This window comes from Myodes glareolus, chromosome 11, assembly GCF_982192425.1.
Source record: "Myodes glareolus chromosome 11, mMyoGla1.1, whole genome shotgun sequence".
In the NCBI taxonomy this organism is placed as follows: Eukaryota; Metazoa; Chordata; class Mammalia; order Rodentia; family Cricetidae; genus Myodes; species Myodes glareolus.
In genome coordinates this window covers 26,568,499-26,584,848 of record NC_142036.1, presented here as the reverse complement: position 1 = coordinate 26,584,848, position 16,350 = coordinate 26,568,499, and the positions used below count along the sequence as shown (strand labels likewise).

The window sequence follows — 16,350 nt, the reverse complement described above, 5'->3', positions numbered from 1 at the left end:
TGTAGACACTAAAAGCGTCTCCATTTTTATATAGAATCCATGAAAAACACTGTATAATTTGGACACTTGAATTAGTTTGCTTATTTCTATGGCAATCTGTGGAATTATTACATTTCTGCTACAAATTTTAATGGCAAGCAGACGGGTGAGAGAAAATGGTAAAAACCTAAGCTAAAAGCCCAAATAACATATGTACCTATTACAGAGGCAGAAAGTAAAACTGGTCCAAAACAGCATGCAAACAAGAGGGTGTTTGCTTAGAGCGGCATCACAGGAAGAGCACGCATTTCGGTGGACAGCGCCTCTACCCCCTCCCGCCAACCACTCTACCCTTCTGTCATTCTGATGAAGTTGAAAGCAGATTCAGGGACCATACACTATTTCTCATACAAAGAATTTAGGGTGCTATCTTAGTTTCGACACACACTTTGTTCTGGGGCAGCATGCAAGAGCTGCCCTGTTAGTCTATCTCTTGGTAGCTGGCTGAACTCTAAAATCCTGGATTAAAAGAAAAAGATGTTAAGCCCAGTGTTGCTGAGGATTAGGAAACAATGAAAATGCAAACCCACCTAAGTCCTCCCCCTGTGTCCTCCCCAGGTTCTCTGAGCACTGCTAAGGCTACAGAGCCACCTCCCCCACCCCTCCCTCTGGAGTAGAATTCTGCATGTTACCGCCAACTGAGCCAAACTCAATTTTCCCCGAGAATTGAAAAGAAGTTTATAATAAATAAGAATAAACATGGTTAAAAACCTAAGCACTGCCTATTCTGAAGATGACTAAATAAGAACTAAATTTATGCCTTCCTAGGAACAACATAACAATCATTTAATTGAGATTTCCTCTCCAAAAGAAAAAAAAAGGCAAAATCCCACGTTTTCCAGATAATTATAAAATCTTGTTTTCTTTGAAGCATCAGTAACGTTATTACTGCATCAGAGAACCCTGGAAGTGACACAGAAAGTGCAGTGAGTGCCTGGTCCTGCAGCAGAACTCTGCCTGTGGGGATCTCCAGCCCAGGGCCATGCAGGGCTCCAGCCAGGCTAGCCTGGGAATAGGCTGTGGGGTGGGCCTGGAGCCAAAGCTTCTTTGCGGGGAGTCAGCTTGTGGTAAACTGGGTTTTTCAGAAAACAGAGCATTTCTGATTATTCCCTGATAACCTGGCTGTGCTTACATGCAACTGGAATGTTGTAAATAAAGCAATAGCCGGAATCATTTTTCTAATGGCTAGCTAGTCCTGCACTGTTCAGACTAATTGAAAAGAGAGAGCCCAAACCGTGCTAATTATGACTTAACACCAGCCAATTCAGTCCATGGATAATCTCCAAATTCCGTCTGAGCCATCCAGTCTGCTTAAATGCTAGGTTGTTTTATTTTTACCAGAGTTGCTAACAAGCAGTGAATTAGCATCGAATTCCACTTCCTTGGCCCTGCATGTACGGCAGGTGGATGGGCACTGAGAAGCTCCAAGGCCAGGGCAAAAGGTGGAAGAAGCAGAGTAACTGTAGAATACAAGCCTGGAAGCCATACTGAAATGTTCCCTTGAAACAACGAAGCCTTCTGAGACCCATTTCTGCCACTTCTCTTCCTTGCTCATGCAAGATAGACCAGGGTGGGTAGTCAAAATTGTCAGGACCTTCCTTTTTTGATATCTTCTTCTCTGAGTCTCAAGTGCCCCAGGAGGAGATCTCAGAGTGTCTGGCCCCAGTTCTAGAGGGTGGGATGCTGGAGGGCTAGATCCACAGAGAGTTGCAAGAAGGGCAGGGTAAGGGACAATGGGCACCATCAGACAGTGAGGTCAGTTCCCAAGCCCCATCAGGGAGAGGCTGAGGGCGGGAGGTTTGCAGGCTCAGCCTAGCCATGCCACCAGCTCCAGGGATGGCCTTCAGGCAAATCACCCATGTTTTTTGTTTGGATAAATCAACGCATCTTGTAGTTTTGTAGGACATAGGGAAAGGGAGTCGTCAAGACACTGATAGTTACAAAAGTTTTCTAGGGCTTCCAGGTAAATATTTAGAAAAACCAGTTCCCCAGCCATATACACATGTTAGAACAAGTAAAAGGGAAATCAAGTCAATCATATCCAACTGCATCTTAGCTTTCTTGTTGCCTGGGGTTTCTGCAGTAAGGAAGTGGCTGTGTAAAAGCACTGCCCCCTGAGGAGTCGCTGTGACTTGTGTGGCTGCAGGAGTGGTACTGAGTTCTCTACCCACAGGAAGCTGATCCAACTCCAAGATCTTGCTGAGAGCCCCAGAGAGGGAAGGGGATTTCAACTAGTAATTGAGACCAGCTTGATCAGGGGTCAGCTGGTCCAGCTGATGATTACATAGACTTCCCCACAACTCCTTTCTTTTTCTGTCAACTCATATGGCTCAACCCCTTAGAACAAAAACCAAGTACTTCTTCAGGTCAACCCAGGTCTGTTGAGTGTTCCTCCATGCAGGGATCAGAAAAGTCCCATGTGGCTTGTCATCTTACATTCCTAGAGAGGGGACAGGGTTCCTGCATTTCTGGGGAGGGGACAGGACTCTGTACAATGACTCAAAATGGGATTGTGAGGAGACCAAAGAGTTCTACCAGCAAAAGTCACCCTGATCTCATAATGTCCCTTGCCTTTCCAAAACCTCTCCATAGCAAACTAGGAGGCCCAGACCCAAAGGAGCTCACAACAGAGATTGCCTCCTTTTCTTCTGTCTACCTGGGAGGTCACCCCAATGCTTGCACTCACAGCTGCTCATTCAATACCTTCTCATTAGCCACTTGTAGACACAATAGTGGCCTTCAATCTCCTGCTTTGTTTGTGTTAATTTTCTAGTCTAATATGCATGTAATTATCCAAGCCACCAAACATGTTTTTACAAGGATGAAAGGAAAACTACACCTAGCTGAAACACAGCTATGTACTGAGAGACATTACAAGAACCTTTGTGGCAGCACAGCTTCTATCAGTCCCAAACAGAACAGGGAAATAACTCAAATGGCCACAGGAACAGACTGGCAAAATGACACTTATAAAACAGCACTGAAAACAAACCACTGCCACATGTAAAAATACATGTGAATTGTTCAATTACAACAGTAGATAAAACTCAGACATAAATGAATATGCAATTTATGATTGTTGAAGATAATGCAATGACTTATTTATTTTGAAATGGAGTCTTACTATGTTGTTGCCCAGACTGGTCCCTAACTCTTGGGCTCAACTGATTGCCCCACCTCAGCCTCCTGAATGCTGAATTTACAAGTGTGCCACCATGTTTGATACATAGCTTGACAAAGCCAGACAGAAGGCTGGGGAAATGATTCACTAGGTAAAGGCACTTGTCACCAAGCCACAGGACTGGATTTGATCCCTGGAATCCACATGGTGGAAGGAAATAACTGACTCCTTCAAGGTGTGCTCTGACCTCTGCAGGTGCCCACACACTTGTCACCTGCACATGAGAGAGGGAGCGGGAGAAGATGTAAAACAAAGCAAACTGCCAACAGCTAGACTAATGACTGGGCTAATCTCCAGGACCAGGACCAGGCTTCCCTGAACAGGGGCAATCAGTCCCTGGGACAGCCCAGAGACAGGTTCGGGGCTCGGGAGCTGCTGCTCCTTGAGCAGGAAGCTATCACACATGTGCTCTCCTGGCCAAAAGTCACTGCTTCTTTTACATCCACTTCATATCCCATTACTTATGCAGAATACAAAGCTTGACCTAAAAGTAAGTTAATTGCAGCAGGTGTCCTCACAGAAAGACCCAGAAGGGCATGGAGGCTACAACAGATCACACTTCCTCTCTCTAGCCAGGATTTTCAACATTTTATCTTCCTTCAAACTTCAAGTGATCAGAAAGAGAAGGAGCATGGCCTCCACCTCATACTGGGCCACAGTGGAGGGAAGAGCTTTTGAAAAGCTTGCTTTACAGGCAGTCCATCTTGGCCAACACTCTGAATGGTCTTCTCAGGTCGCTGGAGCTAGAAGAGTCTGAGCCACATAAACTATGGCATGTTAAGGGGTGGGCTGCAACCTCACGTGGTCATGAAAATCTGGTAACAGTAAAATGTATCTGAATGCAGAGACTAAAGTTAATTCCAAATCAAACACAGCGACCCCAAGGTTTCCAGCACCAGGGAACCCACTGCAGCCTTGGTTCTGAACATAGTGTACACACTCTTAGCATGCACTATGAGCTGCAGTTTCCATGGGACATACAGAGTTCCACACTCTTCTAGAAGCATAACGGTTTAGTTGTAGAAATAAAGACTTTTACATTTTTCTACTGTCATTTTTCAGCATGTAAGTACCAAAATTAGTATATGGTATGTTAGAGGGTTGGGTTTTTTAAAATTACTGTTTGAGTTGCTGACTTGAGTAATAAAAAAACGGTTCAATGAATTTTGGTTTTAGATTAGAAGTTCCAATAATTTCTGAAATGGCTTCAGACATAATTCTACCATTTTATATTATATATTTATACAAAGTGGCATTCTCAGAATTGACAATTATAAAATTAAAATACTGATCAACTCTGAAAAATGCTGAAGAAACTCTATGTCCCACAGAGTCAAATATTTAACAAGATTTCATTTTTTGTGTAAAAAAAAAAAATAAGTGTATCCATCTCATCAGGGCATGAACCTGCTTTCATCTGTAATAAAGGGTAAAATTAAATGCATCCCAATCAATGGTTTTAAAATCAATTTCTTGATTTGTTGTCAGTAAATGATTTGTATACCATCTTACCTATGTACACGCCCAAGGTTGCACAATAGTTTCTTGGGAAAGAAGGGGTAGCAAATAGAAATGTTTACGAAGTTCTAAGCTCCACTCTAGGTCTGAACTCGAAGGGGAGTCAGGCCAAGATGAGGCCTGTACGGATTCCCCTTCTACTTCCCAATGAGCCAGCTCAGGGTGGCAACCGCCTCAGTGCATGTGTGCAGGACACACAGCCTGGCTTTAGCAGTAAGGGAGCATTGTAGACGTAGGAGTCCAGGGGATGTTCTCTCTCTACTAAGACACCAACTGAGAAGGACGGTGTGCACAGACAAACTTAAAATGCTAAAATGAGTAGTGTGGAAAATGATGGAACACAGAACAGACTCACAACAGATTACATAAGCAAAACAGAAAGTTGATTCTTCAAAAGGACAAATAGAAGATAAGTGTTTAGGTAGCCTGCTCCTGCCCCTCCACCCTCAAAGAGAGAAAAGATGGGCTGTAACAAGAAATTTTGCAGGTAAAAGAAACATGGCTGACTAAGAAGGTATATGGTGAAGAATTCGATGACCCCGCTGAGATGGCCAAACATACAGACGGATATAAACCACTAAGACAGATTCATGAGGAAACAGAACCAAAAGCTTGAAGTGAATTTCCCCAAAGAAAAGCCAAGGACAGATGCTCTGAGGTAAATCATACCTGATATTTCAAGACAATACCAATCCTTCAAGTTTTTTTTATTAGAAGAGAAAGAAATAATACCCAGCCCTTTTTATGTGACTAAAATTATCCAGATGCCCCCAAAGACTAAGATTTTATAGGAAAACTACAGAATAGTATCTATTAGGAGCACAAATGCAAAAATCTCCAAGAAACATATAGAACCCAAAGACAAATTTTAAAAGAATATATACACTAGGATCTAACGGAATTTATCCTAGGAAATGCAAGGCTGGTTTGACATCTGAAAAAAATCTATGAATGAAATGCACTACGATAAAAGCCAAACCATCACAATTAGCTGAAGGAATGGACAGAAGTGTCTCACAGGATTCAATACTCCATGCTAAAGACAGCGAATGGGAGTAAGAAAGGTGGCGTTGGATCTGATATTGGGCATCTTAAAGCTTTCAGCAAACAGCACAATTAATCTGAAAGACTTTTCCTGCCTGAAGATCAGAGGTAAGAATATCTTCTCATGTCTACTCATAGTAATGTAGGGTCTAGCCCTACACCTAAGGAAGAAAACAAAACCAAAAGCACCTAGCTTTCAAAGGAAGAAGTAAAACTATATTTATAGATGACAGAATAGCCTAAGGAATATAAAAAACGGAGAATTAACAAATTCAGCAAATTTGCAATATGAAATATCAATTCCTCTTCCATACACTTGCAGTGAATAGCTATAAAATGAAATTAAGAACAAACAAAAGAGGCCATGCTGATGGCTAATGGATGAAAGAAGCCTATATCAATTCCACCATTAGGCTAAGAGAGATGTGTGATTACTGAGGTGGGCATGAAGCCCCATGCCTAAGAGGTCCTGGTAATTGGCAGCTGCTGGGAAAAGAAGAGTCAGATTTCTTTAAGAGTATGGGCCCTGGTATGTTAACCATACTCCAGCAGGGGTCACACACCCAAGAGCAGATGGGCAGCACAAACTAGAATTGAAAAAGTTTTAAAAAGGGGGGGGGGGGGACACAAAGCTGGATGGGAAGGGGAGGAGTGAGTCTGGGAGGATTGGGGGTGTGTGTAAATATGATCAAGACATATTGTATGAAATTATAAAACTAACTTTTTAAATTGAAAAAAGAACAGGATTATTGAAATCTATAAAAAAGTTAAAAGTGGGTTGAAATTTTTTAACTGAAATTTAAAATCTTTCTATTTATAATAGCACCAAAAAGAACCACGGGGCTTGGGCTGGGGCTTGGGCTGGGACTCGGCAGCAGAGTACTGTCCAGTGCCTGTGCAGGCCTGGTTCCACCCCAGCACCTGCCCTAGTCTGCTTCTCTGCTGCTGTGACAAACACCTCAATCAAAAGCAACTCAAGGAGGAAAGGGTTATTTCACTGTACAACTTCTAGGTCATACTCCCACACAGATGGGAGTCACGGCAGGAACCTGGGTCTGCTGCTTGCTGGCTTGCTCACTAGCTCACTCTCAGAAGCTCATGCTCAGCTAAGTTTCTTAGACAGCCCATGTCCACCTGTATAGGAATGGTGCCGCCCACAGTGGGCTGGACCCTCCTAAATAAATTAGCCAAGATGATATCCCAAAGACAAGTCTGATCTGGGCAATTTCTCAATTAAGTTTCCCTCTTCCCAAATGACTCCAGATTGTGTCCTTTATAATAAAAACTAAACAGTACACACCCCCTTTCCAAAAAAAGGAAAAAAAAGAGAATTATGCATACACAAAATCAAAAAATTAGGAATATGCTTAACAAATGAAATACAAGCCTTACAGCCTAGAAACTATGAATCACTGCTGAAGTCATTTTAAAAGTATGAATGAATGAATGAGCACCTCTGCTCACAAACCAGAAGGTGCAATACTGTTTAGATTACAGTATTACCTGTATTGTTTCACAAGTTACAAGTTCAAGGTAATTTCAATCAAAATCCCAGTGCTTTTAAACACGTAATTCTGGAAGAAATGAGCAAGTGGATTCAAAAAATGCAAATGAATTTAAGGGACTGGGAGAAAGGCTGACACCTGAGAAGAACTGGGCATTATTTTTGGAGAAGCAAAAACTCTCAACTTTGGTGATGTAGTCATAACTATGAGTGTACTGGAAGCCAATGAATGTACACTCTAAGTTAGGGCACTGGAGAGTATGTGAGTTACAGAGAGTATAATAGGTACAAGCCAAAAGACTGCGTGTATCTGTAGGAAACTCAGCTTGTGTGTGTGGCTGCCTCCCGGAGTTCTCCTTACACAGCTAGGAAGTGGACACGGCGGGAATGAAATCAGAAGAGTACAGTCAGCCAGCTGAGGAAGCAGGAGAGTTTGTGTCTCTGAGGTGAGTCTGCACTGGGAGAGAGCTCCCCCCGGGTGTCACTAGAGGAGAAGGGTGGTAACTGAGACCCTCTGTGCACCTGGCACCTACGATACTCAGAAATGGTTAAGGTGAGAAACAAAGCCGCACTTTGTTTTGAAGATGTGAAATTCACTTAAAATCTGAATCTCAGATCTGCTTCTGGATAGCCCCTCCTGAGGGGGTCGGCACTTCACAGTGGGTTAGGGGACCAGAGCAGGTGTTTGATGACTCCAGACAAGGCCTGAGAGGGAAGGACAGCCTGGATGTCAGGCAAACCTGCTTCAGCAAGGCTGGAAAAATGAAGATCAAAACTGAAACAAAGTCCCAGGGAAAAGTCAAGCATGCATTCCCCTGTCCAAACCCACATAAAAACTGAGTAAGATGACGATGGGGGAAGAAAAGCCAGGGGTGTCACGCAAGGAGCCAGAAGCCAGGCGGCCTGTCCTGCAGCGTGCTCCCCAGGGTTCCCAAGCAGCTGCCTGCAGTCTCCCAGCACCTTCTCAGTGTGGCAACATCAGTCACTAGAGTCCCTTTGCTCTTCAGAGAGACGAGGAACCTTTACCACAAGCAGAGAGGGAACCTAATGGTTCTGATGGGCAGAAGCGAGTGAGCTTTTCCCAGCCCTCGTCCTTGTCTCTCCACCCTCTACCTCCTGACCAGGGAAGACTCAAGCCTAAGAAGGTAGTAGCCCTCTGGCCCATTTTCCTATAAGGAAACCAAGTCCCAAACTAAAATCATGCAAAAATCAAAAAGTTTGAAAGAGACATCTCCTCTCAAGCAGTGGCAAATTATTCATGTCCTTATGCATAGTTTGGCTAAGAACAAGGTTTTTAAGAGATGGGGAACTGCTGAAGAAATGAATGTCTATTAGCTCTGGCTGTAACAGTGGCTGCTGACTGCCGTATAGTGCTGGGGTCTTGTGGTAAACTGAGAGAGAATCCCACAGACCAGCACAGACAGCTGAGAAAGGTGGCCTAGCACTGAGCGGAGAGTAGGGCACTCATGCAGACCTCTGCTGGGTGATGGACAGCGGTGAGTACCTACCTCTGCTGACCTGGTCAATTAGTATCCCCATCTGATTTCACACGGGCAAAACCTGGCTGTGCTCTTCTCCCTGCCCTTAACCATTCTCACATCCCCTTCCTGCCCCAGAGGCCCCAGCTGAAAACATCCAGTCCCATACTTCTCTCCTGAGTAGACGCGGGCTCTGCGAGGGAGTGTGTAGGTTTTGGTGTTTGCTCCTTTCCGGAGAGGGTCATCCAGAGGTGACTGGCAGGGAGGCTCCTCCAGGGGGTTCCAGTAGCTCTGCTCACACATGCCCCGTAACAAGATTTCTGCCAACTGCCTGGCTATTGTCTGGGAACACAAAGGAAGAACAGCATGATTATTAATGTGTTTTCTATCATCCACTCCCTCGTTATATCTATCGGCCATCACTATGTGCGAGACACTACTGCAAGACTCAGAATCAAATGTTTACTTCTATATGAAAATCACACACATTTATGGCGAAAGAAAATATAATACGCTAAGACATTTGAACACTTTTTTAAAAGATTTATTTTATTTTTAATTATGAGTAAGTATGTTTGGGGATATGTATACATGAGCGCAGGTGAAACCAGAAGCTTTGCACCCCCATGGAACTGGAGTTCCCGGGGGTTGTAAGGCACCTGACGTGGGTGGGGTTGGTGCTAGGAACTGAAGTCCAGTCCTCTGCAAGGGCAGGACCTGCACTTAACCACTGAACCATTCTCCAGCCCGTGAAAAGGAGTTTCAGAAAGTTCATGGGCCTCCAATGTGCCTTGTCTACATTATACATTAAACAGACTTTAGACCCAAAATAACTAAACTGGTAGCTAAGCCTTTCCTAAGAGCTGCTGGGTGAACTGCAGATGTTCTCAATGCCCGGCAGCAGGTACTTGCTACAACTCAAATGCAGAGAAAAGCCAGGACTCAACTTCAATGATGCTGTCTTTGGCGCACGTGTGTGTGTGTGTGTGTGTGTGTGTGTGTGTGTTTATCTCAGCACGGCCAGCTGTATACCTGCAGATACTCAAATGTCCTATTCCTAGAAGCATGTTCTTGGTAATGCCACCACCACAGGAGGAAGCACTTGAGTAGTGGGGTGCCCTGCTCCCAGTACACTCGGGACCTCCTGGCCCAGCAGCTCAGAAGCCAGCTTTGTGTAATAGAGAAAGTAGAGTGAGGGCTGTAGTTTCTGATGAAAACGGCCTTTCTACAAAGCTGGTGGGTGTTTCTCACCTCCCTGTGAAATCCAGAAACACCAGGACCTTCTTCTTCTAGCCAGTGCAGATGCTATCCCAAGTCCTCTGCAACACCTCTGCCTAGAACATGACCCCAAGATGTGTGTACCTACTAAGGGTCTTGTTGACAAAGGCATATTGATATTCTCTCCCCTTCTCCCTTCCTCTCTCCTCCGTGTGTGTGTGTGTGTGTGTGTGTGTGTGTGTGTATGTGTGTGTGTATACATACACATACACATGTGTCTCCCCATTCCCCATTTTCAAACAGAATCCGTGCATCCCAGGATATTCAATCCATAACCACCCAGAGCTGCAAAATAAAACTTAAGGCAACAGAGTTTTCCATCAGGTTTTGTGTTCTTTTGAAGATACAAAGAGCGCTGATGTTCCCCGAGAATGAGCTGTTAAAGCAAATGTGTTCCAGAAGAGAACTTCGCTAGGCATTATCCATATGAAACTTCCTAAAACTCCCCAAGGAAACCTAAACGCAACCAAATCATTAGCCTGGTGGCGTCTGAGAACCACTGGGTAAAGGCAAATTTTCTTGATTATCCCTGTGTAGAATCCACTGCCTTTAAATGTCTATAAAAATGTGAAATTAAATGGACCAAGATCATCCCCAGCTGAGCCATCTGTAAAGATCTCATAAGAACACAATCTCCAGGACCTAAGGTACCCGAGCTGTTTCCCTGGGCCTTCCTTACTGCTTCTCTCTGATCTTGCTGTCATCCCAAGAGCTAGAGGCTTCTCAAAGTGCCAGCTGTCAGTCACCCTCCACTATGGCCATGAGCTGAACATTAGAAATAAAGAACCCACGCACACCTCCCTCAGCCCCATGCACTCTGAGACTGTTTTAAAGGGTACAATCCAATGGCATTTATTACATGCACACAGTTGTGCAATCCTCACCACTATCCAGTTCCAGGACATTTTCATCACCCCAAAATGAAACCCTATACCTTTTAAGCTGTGGCTTCTCATTTTTCCCCTCTCAAATCCTCAGAAAAACCAATGTGCTTTCTGTCTTTATGGATTTGTCTACTTAGAAGATCTCACAGAAATGGATACAAAATGGCCTTCTGTGATCAGCCTCCTTTATGGAGTGCAGTATTTTCAAGATGCATCCATGTTGTTATTAGTATCCACAACTTTTATTGTCGAACAAAACAGACATGCCCCATTTTGTCCACAAATCCATCTTGCTTCCAGTTGTTGGCTGTTAGAAATGGTGCTGTAATGAACACTCACGGTCAAGTTTGTGTTGGAAAACGTGTTAAACACTTTGGCAAAAGTACCTAGGAGTGACATGCTATGAAAAAGATTTTTAAATCCCTTTCTGCTATGCTTTCACATCAAATCAAGTTCACAAAATAACTTTACCATCACATAAATACATCATACATTTGCAATTATTACCTAAAGTAAAAAGAATCATATAGCTATAAAATAGATTTCTTGGCCCAGCCACAGACTCGCTCCATTGGAATTCCAGAACTGTAGGTAAGGACATACTGTTTGGCGATCCTCAATAAGGTTAATGATGTAGATCATTGGCAGAGCACTTGACTAAAACCAAAACCACATTTGGTGGTTTGAATGTAATTGCCCCCATAAGCTCATAGAGAATAGCCCTATTGGGAGGTGTGGCTTTGTTGGGGTCGGTGAGGCTTGTGCCTCCATGTCAAAGGAACTGTGCCATTGTTGGGGTGGGTTTTGAGATTTCCATGTTCAAGATGCACCCAGTGTCTCAGCTGATTTCCTGTTGCCTTTAGATAAAGATTTAGACTTCTCCAGCACCATGTCTGCCTGCACGCCACCATACTCCCAGCTGCCATGCTCCCCGCCATGATGATAATGGACTAAACCTCTGAAACTATAAGCTGCCACTTCAATTAAATGTTTTCTTTTAAGAGTTGCCATGGTTATGTCTCTTCACAGCAACAGAAACCCTAACTAAGGCCCCGCAGGTCCTCAAATAATTCTCATACACTCCTTCAGCTCAGAACTCATGGATTAGAAAGGGGTTAAGGCACTTGATGACCCCAACAGCTGAGAGCAAAGGCACACCCCGATTCAGAGTGATATAAAGTGGGACTGAGCCCCATAGAAACACCAGATGGCGGCTGAAAGGCCCAAGGGCAGTTCCAACTATCACATAGACTTGAGGAGGTTCCTCCCTGCTCACCTCAAGAAAACAATGGACGATCTCTCTCTATTTGTCTGTCTGTCTGTCTTTGAGGGCCAACACAAATGGTCCATATGAAACACTACCTACTCAATATGCTTCAAAAGCAATTCAAATTATCAATTGAAAAGTGTCATGGGATTCTGAGAATAAGTGAATCTGAGAGAAAAGATACCTGGCAACAGTTTTCATGCACACAATTACAGGTTCTTATGCCTTAAAGGACCCTAAAAATTCCAAGTGCTTTTCGTCTGAATATAAATATAAATATAAAGTATTAAAGGCCTTATAAGTTCTTGATGGGAAGTACGTGTATATGCAGAGTTACTTATCTAGTTCAACCACATATTCTAGAAAAGCCTTCTGTTCAGATGCCTAGCCCCACAAATCATATTTCCACATTCTAAAACCTTGCAGATGCCCAAGTGAAGCTCTCTCGGCATTTTCCATGATATGGATATCTTAGTCTTATTCAAATGAACATTCCCAATGACAATTAAGGACAATCATGGGTAATAAAAGACAAACTGCAAATTTATATAGGGCTGTTATTTTAATTGTGATGCAGAATATTTATTAGTACAGTGAGTACTAGGCCTTCACGTGATGAACAAACTCTACAGAGTTTACATGAGATAGACTATCTTTTGTACTTCTCTTAAGTTTTATGGTCATATCACTATCTAAACAATTAGTACTTGAGAATCTCATCTCCATGTTCTACCATGTTAATATGTATTAAAAGCACAAATCCGACCTCTTCCACAAAGGGACATCCAGGAAGCCTCATCCTACCTTTTTTAGGATACAAAGTGTACACTTCAAGAGAGACCACATACAGCAGGAGGCTCAGCATCGCTGGCCATCAGGGAAACACAAGTGAACACCACAATAGCATTGTGCACTTGCTAAGATGGCCACAAACAAAAGATAACAAGTGCTAGCCAGGCTGCGGACAAAGCTGTTGGTGGGAATGGAAAATGGGGTAGCTACTCTGGGAAACAGAATAGAGTTTTCATAAGGCCCAGTAGTCCACTCGGAAGCACAGGGGAAGAAGACGCTGGTCCACACAAAAGCTGTACACAAATGTTCTCACAGAAGCATCAGCTGTAACAACCCAAGTACCCATCAACTGGATCGTGTGGACTCATAAAATAGAATAGTATTTGGCAATAAAAAGAAAATACTGAGACAATATGAAGAATCTTATGCTAAATGGAAGGGGCCATTCACAAAAGACTACACTGCACAACTATTTATGTGAAATGTTCAAAACAGGCAAATCTATAGAAACAGAAATGTAATTAGTGACTGTCAAGAAGCAGGGTAATAAAAGAATGGGAACAGAATACCAGTGAGTCCAGGTTTCCCTCAGTGATCACAATGTCTTAAACTAAGTACTCAACATGCAGGCACACTAGCTGTACAGAGTGGGTGAGTTGCTGCGTACACACAGCCTCACGCTGGGGGGGGGGGAGGTATGAGCCCTCACAGGATCGATGCCTCATGTCAGACCACTTACCATTCGCAGGTTCTGGGTCGTTCTCGTCTCCACCGCTCTGAGAAGCTCCCTAAATCTCCCAACTCCTCTCGTCAAGTTCCTGTGTGCACACAGAATTTGACAAGTTTTCCATCTGGCATGTATTAATATTAAGCATTGTACACACAAATCTGAATGTACTTTTGTCTATATACAAGCTGTTGGCCAGAATTTAAGCAAATGATTTTTCTGTCTTTGAGCAAATCACCTAACATTAAGGGTTTGAGTGTGTGTGCCTTTTAGACTGAATCAAATTTCCTCAAGGAAACAAAAACCTAAAATCAGTTCTGAGGCAAAGAAAAAAAAGGTAGAAAATGTCTCCCAAGAGTCTATTCTCAAACTCACTGCAGCCCCCATGATAGCGGCACTGGACTCTGTACTTTCATTTAAAAGGAGATGGTGACACTGGGCAGCTAAGGATGTCAGCAAGGCACCATATGCAATGTGAGTGAGGCTTCCTGCTGAAAATTCGTGAGCAGGATAAAGAGAAAAGGCATGAAAAGGGAGGGCTGGGCTCACGTAATCACTATCTGATAAGTCCATCACATGAACCTCCAACCCTGAACTGACAAAAAGAAGCAAAGGGCCAGTTGGGCAGTGGTGGCACATGCCTTTATTTCCAGCACTCGGGAGGCAGAGGCAGGCAGATCTCTGTGAGTTTGAGGCCAGCCTAGTCTAAAAGAATTAGTTCCAGGACAGGCTCCAAAGCTATAGAAAAACCCTGTCTCAGAAAAAAAAAAATAAAGAAGCAAAGGGCCAAAGGCCTTTCTGAGGGCTGCTGTGTACTGCCCAGTGCCTGAGCTTCCTGTATGAGATCAGAACATGTTCACTCATCATCCTGCATGCCCCACAAAGATATGTTTAGCAACACATTTTACTGAGGACAAATAATTTTTTAGAAAATCCTGGCCAATATATCCAGGCCCCACTTGTCTTCTCAGAATGCTGGGTCTGGCCTTTGGCTGGGGACACCTCCCGGCCATCTCTTTTACATTGAGCACTGCCACCACCTATGACGTTACTCGGTGATATTTATAACAGGTGATATTTAGAACACATCTCATCTTTCCAGAAACCCACAAAACGGGTCAGCAGGTACAATACTGCCAGGCAGCCTCCGCAGGCTGTGACAGACAATTCTTGTTTGGATGGCATTTTAAACCAAGCAAAGGTATGAGATAAAAATGTGGCTCTGTAAGGTGTAGTCACCACGAGGATGACTGATTCATATCCTATGCCCATGTGACTTCCAGAGCTCTCATTCACAAGAACAGCCCAGAACCTTGAGACAGTGTCTGGCTAGCCCAGAATGTGAACACTCCCCAGGCCCCTCACCGACACAGAGGAGATGACAGAAGGTCAGACGTTTTGCAGTGGCATAAAAAGAGAAGCCTGTGTTCAGGACTCGATCAGAGACAAGAACAAAAATTAGGAACTAGGCCTGGGACATACAATCTACTCTGCCTGTCTCTTCACTCATTTGTATGGGATTTGTGTTCACGGGCAACACCGTCCATTGCTCTGGGCTGAAGCTCTGCTCTGGACTAACCTGGGAGGGAGGAAAGTGTCAGCTAAAGTAGGACAGGAACGGCTATGGCAGCTAACTTTATTTCCACAGCGCTGATGGACATAAAGGGCGGCACTCTGGGCTGATGAAATAAGGGCATGCCTGAAGCAGCGTCACCGGAGACCCTGAGAGACCCTCATAAAGCACTGCTTTGCATTGCAGAAATTAGACCTTGAACAAGCACGTAAAAGCTAAACATCATAACTGTGGGGAGGCTACAAATAGGACCTGGTCATCTGGGGCATCTCCCGTGTCCTCTTTGCAGAATGAACTATTGATAGCGTTCTACAAGCATGGGATTTTCTAGTCAGAAATGATCACACAATCTAGCTTACAGAGAAGTGAAAGGGCTTGCTCAAGTGCAAAGCATGGCAAGAGAGCAAGCTGGGGGTTTTCCACCATACTGTTACCACCATGGGCAGAAGAAATAGAAGTGACCCAAGAGGAGAGAACAGACACGAATTCAAGAGCTCAGATGTGTATTTTGTGCCACTGATACGCAAATACTTCACACAGACAAACAGTATTCTGTTTTATACGTTTTGGTGATGACAGCTATTGAGATGCTCCTTAGGTACTGGTTCAGACTGGAAAAAATCCACTAGGTCAGGTAAAGACGGCTGCACTGATGGTTATGCCCTCAGCTATCTGATACACGCCAGCTAGAGAAACCCAACTCCCCTGTCTGGCGGGCTGTGGTTTCTCCCATGCAGGACTGAGGCCCTCTGCTGGAAGAATGCAAAAATCTCCAGGACAGGAGGAGGCTGAGCCTGATGAGGGGAAGCCTGTTAGAGATTCTGACTCCCTAGGAAGCCTTTCAAACAAGCACAAGCTGTCTCCAGCTCTTCCCAGCTTGCTCCTGGACCATGTTCAGGATTCAGAATCAAGCTCTCCTCAGCTCAGAAGAATTCTGCTCATAAACAAAGAATCCAGAGCAACTGCACAATGGAGCGGGCCTGAGGCCGTGGCCTGTTCAGATGAGTGTGGCATCTTGGCAGGACAGCACATTTCAAGTATCAGGAATGGCCACAGGCACCCCAA

At 44.1% G+C, this 16,350-nt stretch overlaps 1 protein-coding gene across 11 annotated transcripts in view; it reads right to left on the bottom strand.

Annotated features, from left to right (window-relative positions):
- The window catches only part of Ttc7b (tetratricopeptide repeat domain 7B), a 215,952-nt gene that overhangs the window by 106,963 nt on the left and 92,639 nt on the right, over positions 1-16,350 (bottom strand). For all 11 annotated transcript variants that reach the window (XM_085697829.2, XM_085697833.2, XM_085697836.2 and 8 more), the window contains 2 exons: positions 13,725-13,803; positions 8,934-9,106 (listed from right to left, as the gene is read on the bottom strand). In XM_085697829.2, the coding sequence (XP_085553955.2) occupies positions 8,934-9,106; positions 13,725-13,803 (252 nt within the window). The remainder of the gene's footprint in view (positions 1-8,933; positions 9,107-13,724; positions 13,804-16,350) is intronic.